General features: G+C 36.9%; 1 protein-coding gene across 1 annotated transcript; it reads right to left on the bottom strand.

Annotated features, from left to right (window-relative positions):
* Positions 1–17,835: 17,835 nt before the first annotated feature.
* LOC142163244 (uncharacterized) lies at positions 17,836–18,270 on the bottom strand. Its single transcript, XM_075220511.1, has one exon. The coding sequence runs from the start codon at positions 18,268–18,270 to the stop codon at positions 17,836–17,838; it is 435 nt and encodes a 144-aa protein (XP_075076612.1).
* Positions 18,271–20,190: the final 1,920 nt, after the last annotated feature.

Raw genomic sequence — 20,190 nt, 5'->3', positions numbered from 1 at the left:
AAAGAAATGATTCAGTAAGAATAAAGTACCACAACAAATAAGGTAGGGGGATCAGTCAATTTAAACAGACAAGGTAGAATTTTAGGGTTTTAAAAGAAAATCTTTCAATCAAACCATCAAATAAGGAAATCAGAATCAATCAAGAGAAAATTATGATTTTATACTTCAACATATAAATAGAGAAGAACAAACAAACGTAACAAACATGCAAGGTCAGCAATATGGACAGAAAGAGGCAAGTCTTGAACAATCAAGATGAATACAATCTTATAGAGGTGATATAAGTAGGCTGAGGACTCAGTAAAACCTATTCAAAGCATGGTAACCATAGAAACTTAAAATCTACAAAATTAGGGCTTTTAACATAGGCGAGTTGAAAAAGCAGTAAAAACATATAATCAGTCAAGATATACAAGGATAGAAGTTTCAAACATAAAGAATCGGTTTAAACAAAAGTAGAAGAAGTTCCAAAAAACCCTAATTTTTAAAAGAAAGTAAAACAACTTAAAGTTAGTGATTTTTCAAAAGAGGTTTGAGAACATTGTAGAACATAGAAGGAACAGGCTTGAATCGTTTAAAAATCTCTCATATCTAAGAGATACAAACGAAAATTAGAGTTTTAAAGGAAACCCAAGTAGAGATAGAAGAACATGCTTAGAACTTCATAGATCGTAACAAATATAGTGTGATTTTGCCCAAAATCACACCAAAAAAACCATGAACAGCCAGAACAGCAGCCCTAGATACAAGTCGGCATGGCCCAGGGCCCTTGAAGGCCTCAGAGATGATGAGCAAGGCGATGGAGGAACCATTGGAGGCTTGGGGTTGAAAGGTGGTCACCGGAGAAGCCCGGAGAAGGAGGCGACGGTTGAAGAGGGATTAGGGTTAAGTTGAGAGAAGAGAGGAGACCATAGGATTCAAAGGGGGGGGGGTTTGGAAATGATTAGGGTTAGAGGGTCGTTTGGAATTAAAAAGGAAAGAACAAATGAGGGCCGTTGATCTTTTAGATCAATGGCCAGGATCAGATGGGTTTTGGGTCGGGTAGGAAGTGTTTGGGGCCTAGGTCGGGTTATTTAATAGGAAATTAGGCTGGGGTTGGGTTCAATTTAGGCTGCAATTGAAATGCCAAATCCGGCTATAATTTAAATAGCCTATTTTTCCCATTTAATTTTTAATAAATAATAAGTAATTTTTGGAAAATAATTTAATGTGCGAAGATGATTTAAAATATATAATTATCATTGTAAAAATATAGGGATCAATTTTACGCACATAAAATGTAATTATACATTAAAAGGACTAATATTGCAATTATATGCAATTTAGCTTGAAAAATACCAAATGCAATTATAAAAAATGCATAAAAATATATCAACCATATTTTGGTATAAGTATAAATATTAAATGAATAAATCATCATAACAATAATTTTGGAAATAATTATTGGGTATTTTATGAATAAAAGGGGAGAAAATAAATCAATTTAAACCCTTGAAATTATGGGAAAAATTATAAAAACCTTGTGCATGCTTATATATGCATATATATGCTATTTTAAAGGTATTTATGCATGTTTAAAAATATATAGGGAAACATTGGGTATCAACAGCTGCCCCTCTTTACCCGGGAAGGATGAAAGAGATTTCGGGTAAAGAAATGACGGCCAATTTTGACCGGATGGAATGTTTTGAAAGGCAGAGGTCGAGCTCCGGTTTTCGAGTTGCCTACATATCCTTTTCTTTACAGAAATCAGTCCATGTGTAGTTCTGAATTCACCCGCGGATTATGCTGATGAAATTATTGAAAGAACGGACACGAGACGTGAAGCGGCTACGATGAGTGGTTAAGGATCGGGACGGTTGGATGGAACTAGAGTGAGATCGCTCCTGCTGATGAAAGATGAGTATCAATGAATTTTCTTACGGATGAGAAAGCATCAAGAAAATATCATGTTCTTCAATAAGTAACGTTAGTTACTTCAAACAATTGATGTGAGATTGTGTCTTAGCAACGTGAGATTTTGCAATTTTAAGGAGTATGGTGCAGTCTTTCTCAAGAATATCACACGGATTTTTCCCTACTTAGATCTTGCCGTTATGTGTTCTTCGCAAAAGACGTTTGTTAGAGGGATTGTTAAGAGGATTGACTCAAGTATGTTAAGGCTATCCGTTCTTTCTTTTGGCATGATCCATACGATGCAAACAAAACATGCAAATGCACAACTTCCATAAATAACTCTATTCATAGAAATGCTAGAGATGCTTATATTCTTGATTCTCCATGTGTCATATTATTCTATCATTTGTCCATGGGTCTTAGAAAAATATGTAAGTTGAAAAAAGTTTACTTCATGATATTATTCAAAGGCATAATGGTCTTATGACACTCTAAAAGAATATATTGACGTACTTCTCATGCATTTATACATGTACATTAACCCATGACCAGAAGGCATTATATACGCGTATATTATCTGTATATGGGATATGGGAAAAGGTTACGGCATTATATACGCACCACCACCTGATCAACTGGTATACGTTAATGATTTGCCCATAGTGGCCGAGATGATGTGATGGGATGCCATCAAAGGCTTGATGATATTATGAACGCATATACCCATGTATGGTATGACATTTACACGCTTATGTATGACATTATAATATTAAATGATTCACAAAGTTATTCAGATATACATGTTGAGTCTTTTAATCCATGTTTCTCTCATGTCTACTAGTTACTGATTTTCATTCCTTACATACTTGGTACATTATTTGTACTGACGTTTCTTTTGCCTGGGGACGCTGCATTTCATGCCCGCAGATCCTGATAGACATGACGAGAGTCTTCCAAGTAGGCTATCAGCTCAGCGGAAGGCGTAGGTGCGCTCCATTTGCTTTGGAGTTGCTTCTTTGGTTAGTATGACTAGTAAATGTATTGATTGGTATGGCGGGACCCTATCCCGACCTTTATGATATTATGTATTCTTAGAGGCTTGTAGACAGATATCATGCATATGGATACTTGTATGGCCTTGTCGGCCTAACACATTCTTTTGATCTCATTACTTCTATTTATTGCTTATATTCATTGTGTTCTATTTATTGTTCTTCATTTATTACTCATTGTTGATCATCAAATTGTTCCATCAAAGCTATCGTAACTGTTAATCCTCCATTGATTGACCTCGACCGGGCGTCCGATTCGACTTCGAGGCCCCGTGTATGCAAGCTCGAGGCCCCGATCTCCAGCCATTTGGTATGAGTATTACACTATCCACAGGCTGTTATCTCGTTCTCTAATCTCTTACTTAGTATCTATTTCCTAACAACTAGCATAAAAATAGATCACACATTTTTAGAACCACAAAATCAAATCTAATTGTATTTACCATTTTCAAGGTAAACAAATTCAAATTCCTAACTTCTATTTTATTTGTGATAAGACGATACCTACATCCAGAAAGATGGTTGGTAAAAGGCATGGCTATGGAAGAGTTGAGTTAGAGGAACTCGATTTTACATCATGCTTATGATAAGTAAATGCGAGGTCTTCAGCAGATCATGTGCATACTGAAAGGTGTAAGCTTCTTGATAAGGAGTCTTGAGGCAAGAATACCTATCCACCTTAATGGTTAAAGACAATGAGAGATTCAGAAGATAAATACAAGTTTCAACAAGTAAAAGAAGTTAGATGAAGAAGAGTACGAGGCACCCAGTTAATGAAGGTTAACGGTGTTTATAGTTCAAGCGGAGAAATATAAGCTTTTTGAGATATATTCAACAATAACATAGGTATGTATAATTGGACACACCGATCTAAGTTATGCTCTATGACAACTAACAAATATGGTTTAAGAGAAGGACATAATATCACGATCCGGCTGGGGTTAGAGTAACCCAAAATAGTGAATGGATTGTTTGCTTTAGTTGAGATTTCCAAAGGATATTGCAAATGTGCTAATAGATCTCCTCGTGAGACACCTAGATGGTGCACCCTAAAATAGTACAACTACATATGAGCACTGGAAGCCTTGAATGAAAAAATATTATCTTAGTGTGGCTCCCGTCCCCAGTAAAGAAAGAATGTTAGGCAATTCGAAGAGCCAAGGGATGGAGCAAAGGGGAGCCAAAAGCAAAAGAATGTTTTGCTAAAATTTTCAGAGTAAAACAATAGACATAGATGATTAGCGGGAAATATGAAGAGAGTTAATGAAGCATTATGAGTAAGATGTGATACATGGATGATAACAATAGGTAAAAAAATGATTAAAATATTTCAGAGTGTACAACCAAGTGAAGGAAAAGATGAAAGATGATAGGCCTTGAGACAATAAAAGAATATAGGCCATAAAGTCATATCCTCATTTCGAGAAATAAGTTCGCAACTCTAACGTGATTAACAGAAGGAAAAGTTAGACCCTAGATTAATAGAAATCAATATGGACTGGTGAACAAGATAAACTAAACATGAATTAGGGACTGAGTAATTTGATAATAGTCAGCATCATGAGAATTTCATATCGCGTTCCAGCGATAATAGAATGGACAACAAAAGAAGATTTATGAGAAATTCAGAGAATGGTCATTCAGGAAGACGCATCCCTAAAGCAAGCAATATGAGTAAAGTTAAGCTTAAGGGACTATGTGTGCCAGTTACACTAAGTGTCACCCTCGCGAGTAAGGAATTTTGTTATACTTGGTACAGAAGGATTACCGCAAGGCGAGTAAGGGTCATCGATAATGTGAGAAGACGCCAAAGATAAAGAAGTAAAATATCTATACGTAGATCATCGTAGCACTAAATCCTTGTACTCCCCTAAAGAGGGAAACATGGATGTAACATTAAGTCAGAATTAAGTGGTTCTAGTAACTATGGAATGGTAAAGGAAGAATGCGATGAAAATGAAAAAGGAATGAGATTGCACTTATCCAAATCCAACAGATATGCTACGATTCTAGAATATTATGCAAGCACGACGTCAAGGAAAGGATGTAAGGGTTACTGCCCGGAATTTTATTGATAAATAAGGAGCTAGTGCGAGAGGTACGTTAGACAAAGGAAATAACTTAAGAAAGATTATGCGAAATATTGATATGAGAATGGGCCAACGAGTAATCAACAATTGATTCAAGAAGAGCCTGGTTATGGCTAAACAGGAAATTACAAATGAGTTAGCAGATCGCGCAAGATAAACATAGTAAAACCCAATATGGTGAATTCAGTCTCGCAGATATGACATCGTGATCCTTAAGAAATATTCAGATATGATTTGGGGTAGTTAAAGGTACCGTATGAGTATTACGGGAATAAAAGAGAGTGCCACTAGGAAGACAGTCAAAATATTAGTTCAGAAGCAACTCTACAAGCACAACGGCGTGGAGGTAATTAACTATGGATAATTGTAGGCGATAAAGGACATCAAAAATTCTATCGGGAATACGATGTAATAAGCTCGCAGCTTTACAAGAGTCCGAGGGTCCTCCATAAGTACTACAATGAAAGACTAGCTAAGGAAATAATGAAGATGGCTTCAACCAAAGCACAGTGACCTAAAGAGGAAATGTTTGTATAACAATAGCCTCACTACAAAATTGTATGCACTCCAGAAGAAAGTGGCACCTACCATGGCTAATGAGCGGGGAGTAAAATCAAAAGTAATATTCGAGACCATATGAGTTGCACAAAAATTCTGCATGCGTAAGAACTTAGATAAGCTAAGTATGTACGCAACAAGGGGGGCAAAAAGACTTGGAAAAGAAATTGCTTACGTTTGGAGAATGTTGAAATGGGATGAGAGGAATTATTCGATTAATGATCAGCCGTAGAAGACTCCGATATAAGTTAAAAGAAGGAATTGGGTCCAGGTTATAGATAAAGAATTGAATTGATAGAAGATTATATCCTGGGTATTCTATAGCACCCATGAAGGACTAAAGTAATAACTAATACCATGAGCCACAGATTGGAAGATAGCTTAAGCCTACATGAAGGTTGATCAAAGGGAAGAGGAAACTAAAGAGTTACATAAACTAAGTAAATCAAGAGTCAGATTATTGGACCCAGAAAATTATAGACCTCATGATTGAGAACATTACATGATCACTATTAAATATTAGAGGTACAAGAGATATAGTACAATAGCCATATTTTATAAGGGCATTAAAAGAATACCAGCCTCATAAGAAGTCAGTACGAAGCTCTCACCAGATTATATATACAATAGAGGTGCAAGTATGATAATAAAGCTTCAAGTTGTGGACGTGAATTATACCTATGTGGAAGGAAGGTCATGAAAGAGATTCAAGACGTGGTTCAAGATTGTAAAGTAAGTAAGGTAAAAGTGAACAACATACACGATACTCGAATTTAGGAGGGTGTGAATAATCCATATTTTGGATAAAAGGCTAGAAGCGCGGGGATTCAGTATCCATGAATGATAGCGTCGTCGTCAGTGGCATGTCTTCCAACCTATGGTTTCTAGGTATCAAGGAGGCTAATTAAGAAATAAAGAAGAGTTAGAGACGATGTGATGTCTCGCTTGATGTTCCATAATGACATAAGGAAATCTATGATACAAGCAAGTTGAAAGAAGATTGCAAGTAGTATAAATAGATATATGTAGGACGCAAGCTAAAGTATGGTAAAACAACAAGGTTTTAGGAAGACAGGAATAAGAACAAGAAAGGGCGAATGAGAAGGTGACGAGAAACGGATAAGTTCTCGGGATCAAGCCCGTGAAAACATGAGATATGATGATTTCTCAAAGTTATAAAAAGATCAATCTAGCCTGAATGAACTCAAAGGAGTTACTCATCATAAGTAGCATTTAAAAGAGATGAAATGTTGCCCTAATAGTAAAATAAGGGCGTAATTGTGGTAGATAAAGGATGATGTTTGGGCCTTCGATTGAGCAATGATTTGAATAAAGGGATTCATGAATTGTACGGGATTAATTTACTTACGTAAGGTGAATCACATTTGGATGCTAGGAAATACGATTATGGAAGTATAGTATCGTCCCTAGGTTGGTCAGGAAAATCACTTCAAATGTTCCTCAATACCACATGAGCCTAGTGATTACGTAAGAAGTTCCATGTTATCAGTGGTAAATTGTAGGTCAATATTGAGGTGAATCAACAATGGATGGACAAAAGTCATAAAGTATGAGATACAATTAGGCTGTCATTCTTAAGATAAACAGTAATTAGGGAGCATTAAAGGACTTGGATTTATACATATGTGATAAGCAACGAAAGTAACCGAGAGTTAGTAGCAGACCTCAGTAAGGATAAATAGAGGTAAGAGTTATGGTATAGTATGAGCCACCTAGGTGCAGTAAAGTCAAACAGATGGTTGAACAAAATAAGGTGTAGCAATATTCATGAGTTCAACAAAGTACCGAATGAAGAATTTTTGTATACCCATAGATGCCCAGAGGGACATCTTATCAAGCTCTATATATGTTTACCAAGTGAGGCCTAGAGATTGGCTAAAAGTTGGAGGAAAAATAAAAGAAGAGTCATATAGGCGTACTTACAAGGAAAAAGTCGTACAGGCTGCATGACAGAGGGTAGCAAGAGTTACGAGATTGGAAGAATCCCGATCATAGGCTGTGGTGTAAGAAAGAGACCTACAGGTAGGAATACCCTAAACTTTGGATTTGTTCATAGAACAACTACCTAAATGGCGAGGAGAGTATTAAGGTATTCACAAGAGCTATAAATTATGAAAATGATAAGAGCATCAGTCAATATTCGAGGACGAATGTTCCAAATGGGGGAATGATGTTATGCCCCGCAATATTACGGCGATACTACGTCCCACAATATTATATTATGATTATGTTACATCTTGCAGTATTTTATTACGAGGATATTACGCCTTGTGTTATTACATTATAATGATGTTACGGTTCGCAGTATTAAATTACGATGATGTTGCACCATGTAGCATTGTATGTTGAATTTGTCATAAGGTAATTGACATCAGTCCAAGGAAAAGATTATTTGGAGATTATAAGAATTATGCTATTTCAAACAAGGAATGAGTAAATTCATGGAGGTGAGAGGATAAGCAAATCGAAGAAAATGAATTTCATCGAAGTTTGATATTTTGGGATAAAATACGGTCCGAGATATAATACTCGATATTTATGGACTAGTGCCATACAAGGTACTATATGACCATAATAGTAAGTTATATAAAGTGTGTTAAAAGTAGATAGTATTTTAAGTAATTTGAGATAATCCTTAATTATGTGAATTATTGGGTAATGGGGGAATTAACTAGTTAATTAATAATTAACTAGTTGAGTAATTAAAAGTCTTGGATAAGGGTAATAAGGCAAGTACGTGGCAGCAAGGATAGCTCCAAATTGTGACTCTTAATCACAATTGCTAGGTGGATAAATTAGAGAAATTTTGGTGGCCAGAGTCTTACAAGAGTGGGGCCCACAACCCCAATATTAAGAGAACTTTCCATATACTTAGTTTATATATATACTTGCTTGCTAACAGATGAGTTTAAAGAATTTGTTATCAAGGAATTTGCTAACGGATGAGTCTTAAAGAATTTGTTATCAAGGAATTTTCTAACGGATGAAAGATAAGTATCAAAGAATTTTCTTACAGATGAGAAAGCATCAAGCAAATATCATGTTCTTCAATAAGTAACATTAGGTTCATCAAACAATTCATGTGAGATTGTGTCTTAGCAATGTGAGATTTTGCAATTTTAAGGAGTATGGTGCAATCTTTCTCAAGAGTATCATACGGATTATTCCCTACTTCAATCTCGCCATTATGTGTTCTTCGCAAAAGACGTGTGTTAGAGGGATTTTTAAGAGGATTGACTCAGGTATGCTAAGGCTATCCCTTCTTTCTTTTGGCATTATCCATAAGATGCAAACGAAACGTGCAAATGCACAACTTTCATAAATGACTCTATTCATAGAAATGCTAGAGATGCTTATGTTCTTGATTATCCATATGTCTATCATCTGTCCATGGGTCTCAGAAAAATACGTAAGTTGAAAAAAGTTTACTTCATGATATTATTCAAAGTCATAATGGTCTTATGACACTCCAAGAGATTTTATTGACGTACTTCTCATGCATTGCAATCATGTACATTGACCCATGACCAGATGGCGTATGTATGTATGTATGTATATATATATATATATATATATATATATATATATATATATATATATATATTATATGTATATGGGATATGGGATAAGGTTACAACGTAATATACGTACTACCACCTGATCAGCTGGTATACGTTGATGATTTGCCCATAGTGGCCGAGATGATGTGATTGGATGCCTTCAGAGGTTTGATGATATTATGAACGCATATACCCATGGATGGTATGATATTTACACGCATATGCACGATATTATAATATTAAATGATTCCCAAAGTTATTCAGACATACATGTTGAGTCTTTTACTCCATGTTTCTCTCATGTCTACTAGTTACTGATTTTCATTCCTTACATACTCGGTACATTATTTGTACTGACATCCCTTTTGACTGGGGACGCTGCGTTTCATGCCCCCAGATCCTGATAGACAGGTCGAGAGTTCTCCAAGTACGCTATCAACTCAGCGGAAGGTGTTGGTGCTCTCCATTTTCTCCGGAGTTGCTTCTTTAGTCAGTATGACTAGTACATGTATTGATTGGTATGGCGGGACCCTGTCCCGACCTTTATGATTTTATGTATTCTTAGAGGCTTGTAGACAGATGTCATGCATATGGATACTTGTATGGCCTTGTCTGCCTATGTTTCGAGTATATAAAGAATCATGCCGGCCTTATAGACCCGTACTGCATATGTATAAGTTTGTATTCACTCATGCTTTACTCCGGTTCATTTACCTATAACTGAATGATATGAAAGATACCTTATGTTGGTACTCGGTTGAGTAAGGTAGCGGGTGCCCATCGTGGCCCATCGGTTTAGGTCGTGACAATATTTATTCGAACCAATTACCTAGACTGAAGGGAAACTAACATAGAATTTGCCCTAGAAGCCATTCTAAATACCTGAGATTAACAAACCAAACATACAATAGAACTTAAATGGCATGGAAATATGCTTTAGCTAATCAATACAGACTCAGAGATCTATCATGTTGGGCAAGAAGAACTTAACAAGGTCTAGAACACAAACATAGAAATACAGGATAAGGTAGGGAACACACATTAGTCTGGAAGCACTTAAGCAAGCTGGAATCCATTCTGATAATGAAAGCATATTATATGTATTGAAGCCTACTGAATTCAACTAATAAAGAACATGGAACTGCAGGGGATTGTTAAAACAATATAATGGAAGTAAAGAATACAGTATCATGGATCCATGAATAGCAAGGAAATCGAATCATGCTTAAAATGTTTAAACAACATTAGCACATAGGACATGCATGTCATAGACAAACAGAAAGAAAAATAGTTAAAATTGTTAGAGTCAAGGACACTAACCAGTAGCAAAGTTAAACGAGCAAAAAAGTGAGGAGTTTAGAATATTGGTAGTGATTCAGTAGCAGCAATTGAAAGAGAACCCAAAATTCCCGATGCTTCAGAGTCCACAAGAGCCCCGAGAAGGGCTCTGAGCAGTACTTGCACTGGAGGAGGTTGTTTTGACAATATTATGGCCTTGAATTTTAGCCGGCTAAAAAATTCAATTATTTTAGAAGATATTCGAGTATATCAGACGAAGTGAATGAGTGAAAGAAGAGAATAATGAGAGAAATAGCAATAAAATAGGTCTGTCTAAAGGGAAAATCAGGGAGGGGTTATATAGTGGTAGAAATCGAACAAACAAATATGGAAAATAATTAATCAAACACAAATAAAGAAAGAAAAATATCACATGCAATCAATAATAGAACCGGTAAAGGAATATATTAAAATTTCAAACACTAGTTGAGTCCAATAGCCATGAATCTGGTCGAAAAGGCAAGAATCATTCATTGTAGAGTATATATAGATGAAACATCGGCCAGATCTTCACAAAATCGAAGACAAATCAGGCCTGTCTTAACATGTAACATTTACCAAAGTTAGGTAAATACTAAGTAACACCATGAACGCGTGAGTAGTAGCAGAATAAGGCAAGAAGATTACTAAGGGATTCCATGTTGGGGCCGGATTCGAAGCGGATTGAGAGATACGACGGTTAGGTTAGAACAGAGAGAATAGAGGCTATTGAAGTGGCGAAATGATATTACAGTTTGGGTGAGGGGATATAAGAAAAATGGGAGAATTATTATGGACCGTTGATCGTTTAAGATCAACGACCAGGATCAAAATGGGAGTGGGGCGGGTTGTTTAAAATGGGTTGTGACCAGATTTTTAAAGGGGTTGTTTGGTTTGGGCTACTGAATGGTTTAATGGAGATGCTTATGTTCTTGATTATCCATATGTCTATCATCTGTCCATGGGTCTCAGAAAAATACGTAAGTTGAAAAAAGTTTACTTCATGATATTATTCAAAGTCATAATGGTCTTATGACACTCCAAGAGATTTTATTGACGTACTTCTCATGCATTGCAATCATGTACATTGACCCATGACCAGATGGCGTATGTATGTATGTATGTATATATATATATATATATATATATATATATATATATATATATATATATATATATATATATATATATATATATATATATATATATATATATATATATGGATATGGGATAAGGTTACAACGTAATATACGTACTACCACCTGATCAGCTGGTATACGTTGATGATTTGCCCATAGTGGCCGAGATGATGTGATTGGATGCCTTCAGAGGTTTGATGATATTATGAACGCATATACCCATGGATGGTATGATATTTACACGCATATGCACGATATTATAATATTAAATGATTCCCAAAGTTATTCAGACATACATGTTGAGTCTTTTACTCCATGTTTCTCTCATGTCTACTAGTTACTGATTTTCATTCCTTACATACTCGGTACATTATTTGTACTGACATCCCTTTTGACTGGGGACGCTGCGTTTCATGCCCCCAGATCCTGATAGACAGGTCGAGAGTTCTCCAAGTAGGCTATCAACTCAGCGGAAGGTGTTGGTGCTCTCCATTTTCTCCGGAGTTGCTTCTTTAGTCAGTATGACTAGTACATGTATTGATTGGTATGGCGGGACCCTGTCCCGACCTTTATGATTTTATGTATTCTTAGAGGCTTGTAGACAGATGTCATGCATATGGATACTTGTATGGCCTTGTCTGCCTATGTTTCGAGTATATAAAGAATCATGCCGGCCTTATAGACCCGTACTGCATATGTATAAGTTTGTATTCACTCATGCTTTACTCCGGTTCATTTACCTATAACTGAATGATATGAAAGATACCTTATGTTGGTACTCGGTTGAGTAAGGTAGCGGGTGCCCATCGTGGCCCATCGGTTTAGGTCGTGACAATATTTATTCGAACCAATTACCTAGACTGAAGGGAAACTAACATAGAATTTGCCCTAGAAGCCATTCTAAATACCTGAGATTAACAAACCAAACATACAATAGAACTTAAATGGCATGGAAATATGCTTTAGCTAATCAATACAGACTCAGAGATCTATCATGTTGGGCAAGAAGAACTTAACAAGGTCTAGAACACAAACATAGAAATACAGGATAAGGTAGGGAACACACATTAGTCTGGAAGCACTTAAGCAAGCTGGAATCCATTCTGATAATGAAAGCATATTATATGTATTGAAGCCTACTGAATTCAACTAATAAAGAACATGGAACTGCAGGGGATTGTTAAAACAATATAATGGAAGTAAAGAATACAGTATCATGGATCCATGAATAGCAAGGAAATCGAATCATGCTTAAAATGTTTAAACAACATTAGCACATAGGACATGCATGTCATAGACAAACAGAAAGAAAAATAGTTAAAATTGTTAGAGTCAAGGACACTAACCAGTAGCAAAGTTAAACGAGCAAAAAAGTGAGGAGTTTAGAATATTGGTAGTGATTCAGTAGCAGCAATTGAAAGAGAACCCAAAATTCCCGATGCTTCAGAGTCCACAAGAGCCCCGAGAAGGGCTCTGAGCAGTACTTGCACTGGAGGAGGTTGTTTTGACAATATTATGGCCTTGAATTTTAGCCGGCTAAAAAATTCAATTATTTTAGAAGATATTCGAGTATATCAGACGAAGTGAATGAGTGAAAGAAGAGAATAATGAGAGAAATAGCAATAAAATAGGTCTGTCTAAAGGGAAAATCAGGGAGGGGTTATATAGTGGTAGAAATCGAACAAACAAATATGGAAAATAATTAATCAAACACAAATAAAGAAAGAAAAATATCACATGCAATCAATAATAGAACCGGTAAAGGAATATATTGAAATTTCAAACACTAGTTGAGTCCAATAGCCATGAATCTGGTCGAAAAGGCAAGAATCATTCATTGTAGAGTATATATAGATGAAACATCGGCCAGATCTTCACAAAATCGAAGACAAATCAGGCCTGTCTTAACATGTAACATTTACCAAAGTTAGGTAAATACTAAGTAACACCATGAACGCGTGAGTAGTAGCAGAATAAGGCAAGAAGATTACTAAGGGATTCCATGTTGGGGCCGGATTCGAAGCGGATTGAGAGATACGACGGTTAGGTTAGAACAGAGAGAATAGAGGCTATTGAAGTGGCGAAATGATATTACAGTTTGGGTGAGGGGATATAAGAAAAATGGGAGAATTATTATGGATCGTTGATCGTTTAAGATCAACGACCAGGATCAAAATGGGAGTGGGGCGGGTTGTTTAAAATGGGTTGTGACCAGATTTTTAAAGGGGTTGTTTGGTTTGGGCTACTGAATGGTTTAATGGAGATGCTTATGTTCTTGATTATCCATATGTCTATCATCTGTCCATGGGTCTCAGAAAAAATACATGAAATTGTTTAAGTAAAAATAATTAATAAATAATAAAATATTACTTATGCAATAAAATGACTGAAAATAATAACTTAACGTTATGAAAAAATATAAAACTGTTATTTTAGCATGAATAATGTAATAATTGTAATTATGCATAACATATAGGCTATTATTGCAAAATTATGTAAATAGCTTAAAAATACAAATATAATTATATGAAATGAAGTAAAAATATTATGAAACATATATGTGGATGAAATAGTTATTTTAGATGATTAAGTCATCATAAAATAATTTAAGGGATAATTAATAAATATTTAAATAATTTAAATGCAAGAAAATTAATTTTAAAGCTTCGAAAATCATGAAAAAATTATAAAAATATCTGTATAAATCTTCTAAATTGAGTAATAATGCAGAATGATATTTTGAATATATATATACTATTTAGAAAAATATGATAGCAAAATTGGGTATCAACAGCTGCCCCTCTTTACCCGAAAATGATGAAAGAGTTGTAGGATAAAGAAAATGATGATCAATTTTGGCCGAATTGAGTGGGGAATGATGTGATTTAAAAAAATGGGGGCCGAACCCTAGTTCTTAAGTTTCTTACATATCCCTGGTATTACCGAAATCAGACCGTGTGTTGTTCTAGATCCAACGACGAACAAAACCGATGGAGTTGTTATAAGAATGGTCGTATGTTTCGAAGAGTTTCTTTTGGGTAGGATATTGTTGTCAATAATGGAAAATTTTAGGTGGATTCATGAATCGAAATAAACATTACGGGTGTATCTCAAGGCAGATATCTGAACGGTCATAGAGTAACGGTAGTCAATTACTGGTAGTCGATTATGTTTGAGGTAGTCAAAGGATGCGAATTTGTGAACAAAAATTGGAGCGAAGATTGCTCCCGTTTGTAGAATGGTTACCTCCCGAATTACCTACAAAACTTAAAAAACAGTGCATGCGAATATATATGGGTTATTGCAAAAATTTAAATATGATGCAAATTCCCTTTGGACCATGAAGATTATCTTTGAACGATGAGGATGATGTCCTTAGACCATGATGTCCTGGTCCATGAAGCGTATGATAAGAGATTCACAGGCCATGAAATGGTGTCCTCGGGCCATGAGGATGGTGCCTCTGGAATATGATGCTTTTGAATAATGATGTGCTATTTTCTAGAGAACCTCAGACCATGGAATGGTGTTTTCCTGATATGAGGATGGTGCCTCGGACTATGATGCCTTCGGACAATGTGGCGATGTTTCAGCCCATGAAATGCAAAGGTATGTCGATATCGATAGAGGAAATAGGTGATGCTTAGTCGTATTCGAGGATGAGACAAGACAAGGCTTAGTCTTGTATGAGATGAGGGTAGTGCTTAGCCCTATGCGAAGAAAAGGGGCAGTGCTTAGCCTTATCCAATGTAACGGAAACAATTTTTAGTCTTATGTAAAGAAAGGCAATGTTTGACCTTGTGTAGTAACGGAGACAATGCTTAGTCTCAAGGGTAGGCAATGTTTTAGCCTTATGCAAGGTGAGGGCAATGCCTAGCCCTATGCAAGGAGTGTAGACAATGCTTGGTCTCATGCAAGGAGAGGCAATGTTTAGCCTTATGTAATGGTGAGGGCAGTGTTTAGCCCTATGCAAAGAGTGGAGACAATGCTTAGTATCATTCAAGGAGAGGCAATGTTTACCTTATGCAATGGTGAGGGCAGTGTTTAGCCCTATGCAAAAAGGGGAAACAATGCTTAGTCTCATGCAAGGAAAGGAGACAATTCTTAGTCTCTGGTAAGGAAAGGAAATGCTTAGCCTTATGCAATGGTAAGGGCAGTGTTTAGCCCTATGCAAAGAGTGGAGACAATACTTAGTCTCATGCAAGGAAAAGAGACAATGCTTAGTCTCTGGCAAGGAAAGGCAATGCTTAGCCTTATGCAATAATGGAGACAGTGCTTAGTCTCATGCAAAGAAGGGCAGTGTTTAGCCATATACAAGGAATGGATGCTGTGCTTAGTCTCATGCTAAGAAGGGCAGTGCTTATCCCTATGCAAGAATGCAATTAATAGCTGTGATAGAGTAAAGTATTTCTTAGCTTGATGTGATTGCGTTCGACAACTTTGTCATTACAAAGATGGTGATTTTGCTGTGCGTATGTATTTGCAAATATTACTGTTGTGTTTATCGTGCCTGCATTCAAAGAAAAATTATGAGTTTTTCGAGGGATGGTTGGTTCATGCTCTTGACTCCCTGCTTCGCCCTTACTCTCGTCTTAAGGTCCCACTTAGGTCATCTTGGTTAACATCTGGCTATCATAGAAACAACTTTTCTGAAAAACATGCATGTCTTTGACAAATTATTTTTTAGAAATGTAGCTGTTTGAAATATATAATAGTGTGTGAGATCAAATAATTTAGATAAACCGGTGAATACAATGCATTTAGAGATATTACAACCTCCTTGCTTTAGAATTTTGAGGGTCCTCCTCAAAATTCTGCCCCAATTTAAATACATACTTCTGACAACACATTTCTTGGCTGTTTTAAATGTGATGAAATCAAAAAAACTCGAGATCTTGCCCTAGCTTCTGATCATGGGGAAATGAAGATTTTATTAGGATGTGACCGAACCCATAGGGCAGCCTACATATTCCCTCTTAAACGGGAATCAGGTCAAGCGTAATTCAGTTACATCAAATAGAAAATGCAAACAATCTTAAACATAATATCTCTTGAATGTGTCTGAATTGATAGGTTTCAGCCAAATCTCTCCGTCCATTTCTGCAAGTATAAGTACTCCTCCTGTTAGTACCTGGTGAACCATGTAAGGACCTTGCTAGTTGGGTGAGAGCTTTCCATTGGCTTCATCCCGGTGCGGGAAGATTTGCTTTAGCACCAATTTCCCCGGTGTGAATTGCCTTGACCTAACCTTTTTTATTGAAAGCTCTTTCCATTTTGTTCTGGTAGAGTTGACCGTGACATACCACATTCATTCTTTTCCTATCAATGCGAGCTAGTTGTTCATACAGGCTTCATACCCATTTTCCATAGCTGAGCTCAGCTTCTTGTATGATTCTTAAAGAAGGGATTTCTACATCAGTGGGAATAACAACTTCAGTACCATAAACCAGTAGGTAGGGAGTTGCCCTAGTTGATGTGTGAATTGTGGTACGATATCATGGTAAAGCAAATGGTAGCTTCTCGTGCCATTGTTTGTAATTTTCCACCATGTCCTCAATATCTTCTTGATGTTCTTGTTGGCAGCTTCTATGACTCTGTTCATTTGTGGCCTGTATGCTGTGGAGTTGCTATGCTTGATCTTGAATGTTTCACACATGGCTTTCATCAAATTGCTATTGAGATTAGCGACCTTGTCATTAATGATTGACTCCGGTACTCCAAATCGACAGATAATGCGGTCTCGAACAAAATCCGCTACAACTTTCTTAGTTATAGTTTTATAAAATGCAACTTCAACCTATTTTGTGAAGTAGTCTATGGCCAACAGAATGAACCTATGCCCGTTTGAAGCAGCAGTTTCAATTGGGCCAATGATATCTATACCCCAAGCGGAGAAAGGCCAGGGTGAACTTGTTGCGTTGAGTTCATTGGGTGGTACTCGTATCATGTTAGCATGTATCTGGCATTGGTGACACTTCTGAACATACTTGATACAGTCTGTTTCCATAGTCATCCAGAAATACCCTGCTCTTAGTATCTTCTTGGCTAAGGTAAAACCATTCATGTGCAGTCCGCAGGTTCCAGCATGTATTTCCTCGAGCAATTTGGATGCCTCCTTGGTATCGACACACCGTAGTAATCCCAGGTCAGGAGTCCTTCAATACAGAATTCCCCCGCTTTGAAAGAAATGGTTGGCTAATCTTCAAAGCGTGTGCTTCTGAGTATGGGTAGCAGTCTCTGGGTATTCTCCCTTTTCCAGGTACTTTTTGACATGGAACCATGGATTTTCGTCAATCTCTTCTCCAACATAAGTGCAATAAGCCGACTGCTTATAGATTCCTATTGGGATAGGATCAATGAAATTCTTGTCTGTGTGTTTTATCATGGAGGACAAATTAGCTATCACATCCGCAAACTCATTCTGGATCCTTGGAATATGGTTGAACTCTATCTTTGCGAACCTCTTGATCAGATCTTGTACACAGTGCAAATATAGCAATATTTTGGTGTTTTTCGTAGCCCATTCCCCTAGAACCTGGTGCACCAAAAGATCGGAATCTCCAATTACCAGCAGTTCCTGAACATTTATGTCAATGGACAACCTGAGTCGTAAGATGCAGGCCTCATATTCCGCCATATTGTTGGTGCATGGACACATGAGTTTTACAGATATCGGATAGTGTTGACCAGTCTTTGATACTAAGACAGCTTCGATACCCACTCCATTGAAGTTTGCTGCTCCATTTAAGAACATCCTCCAACCATCAATGCCTCAGTGATATCTTCTTCTACAAATGAAACCTCCTCATCGGGAAAATATGTTTTCAATGGTTCGTATTCTCCGTCTATGGGATTTTCTGCCAGATGATCCGCCAATGCTTGACCTTTGACCGCCTTCTGAGTTACATAGACGATGACGAACTCACTCAACAATATTTGCCACTTTGCTAACTTACTCGTAGGCATGTGTTTTTGAAAGATGTATTTTAGTGTATCCATCCTTGATATGAGATATGTAGTGTATACAAAGAAATAATGCCTCAATTTGTGAGCTATCCATGTCAAAACACAGTAGGTGCATTCTAGCAAAGAGTACCAGGCTCTGTAAGGCATGAATTTCTTGCTCAGACAATATATCGCCTGCTCCTTTCTTCTAGTTTCGTCATGTTGTCCCAAAATGCAACTAAAAGCCCCATCTAATACGGACAAATAAAGCAATAGAGGTCTTCCTGGTTCTGGTGGGACCGGAGCGGGCAGTTTAAATAAATACTCCTTGATTTTGTTGAAGGCTTTCTAGCATTCTTCAGTCCAGCTTGTTGCAGTATCTTTCTTCAGCATTCTGAAGATTGGCTCACGTATCACAGTTGATTACACTATGAAGCGGCTGATGTAATTTAGACTCCCTAAAAAACTCATCACATCTTTCTTATTCTTCAGAGGTGGTAAGCCCTGGATAACTTTGACTTTTGATAGGTCTAACTCAATCCCTCGACGACTTACGATGAATCCTAACAGTTTTCCAACAGGGACTCCGAAGGCACATTTTGTAGGATTCAGTTTCAAATTGTATTTTCGAAGCCGATCGAAGAATTTCTTCAGGCTACTATGTGATCCGAACTTTAGATTTGATGATAACGTCATCCACATACACCTCTATTTCCTTGTGTATCATGTCGTGGAAGATGGTTATCATGGCTTTCATGTAGGTGGCTCTAGCGTTCTTCAGACCAAACGACATCGTTTTGTAGCAATATATCCCCACTGTGTGGCTATATTTTTGGCATCCTCTTCATCCATCCAGATATAGCGGTATCCTACGAAGCAATCCACAAAGGATTGGATCTCATGCTTGGCATAGTTGTCAATCAGTATGTGTATATTGGGCAATGGGAAATCATCTTTAAGACTTGTTCTGTTCAGATCTCGGTAATGGACACATACTCTAACTTTCCCATCTTTCTTCAAAATTGGCACAATGTTGGCCAACCAAGTTAGATATTCGACCACTCAGAGAACTTTGGCTTTGATTTGCTTGGTGACCTCCTCTTTTATCTTCAAACTCATATCCGACTTGAACTTTCTGAGCTTCTACTTTACTGGTGGACACATTGGGTTAGTGGGTAGCTTGTGAGACACTATGGATGTGCTCAAACCAGTCATATCATTGTAGGACCATGCAAAGATATCTTTATACACTTTTAGGAATTTGATGTACTCTTCTTTCTCTGATGGTGATAGATGAATGCTTATACGTGTTTCCTTGACCGTTTCTGTAAAGCCCCAGAAAATGTTGCTTAGTAATTTAAGATTTCGTGGTGCCAAGGTAGGCTAAATATTTTATCTTGCATGCAAATGAGGATTAAGGATATTATGGATATCAATTGGATATGGTAATAAGTGTATAAGTTTAATTATAAGTGATTTGGGGTCTAAGGAGAAGCCTAAGTCTAAGACAAGTTGGAAAATTACCTAATATACTAAAGTTGTAAATGAGTACGCACAAGACCTCACTTTGGACAAGTATATCTCCATTTATATAAGGTGTTGTGCGATGATC

This window comes from Nicotiana tabacum, chromosome 8 (genome assembly GCF_000715075.1).
Source record: "Nicotiana tabacum cultivar K326 chromosome 8, ASM71507v2, whole genome shotgun sequence".
Lineage (NCBI taxonomy): Eukaryota > Viridiplantae > Streptophyta > Magnoliopsida > Solanales > Solanaceae > Nicotiana > Nicotiana tabacum.
Note: the sequence above shows the minus strand (reverse complement) of the source record. Positions and strands in the feature narration are given on the sequence as shown.

Excerpts from the sequence above, each read along its gene's own strand:
- LOC142163244 (XM_075220511.1), bottom strand. The coding sequence starts at position 18,270 with ATGGCGGAATATGAGGCCTGCATCTTACGACTCAGGTTGTCCATTGAC.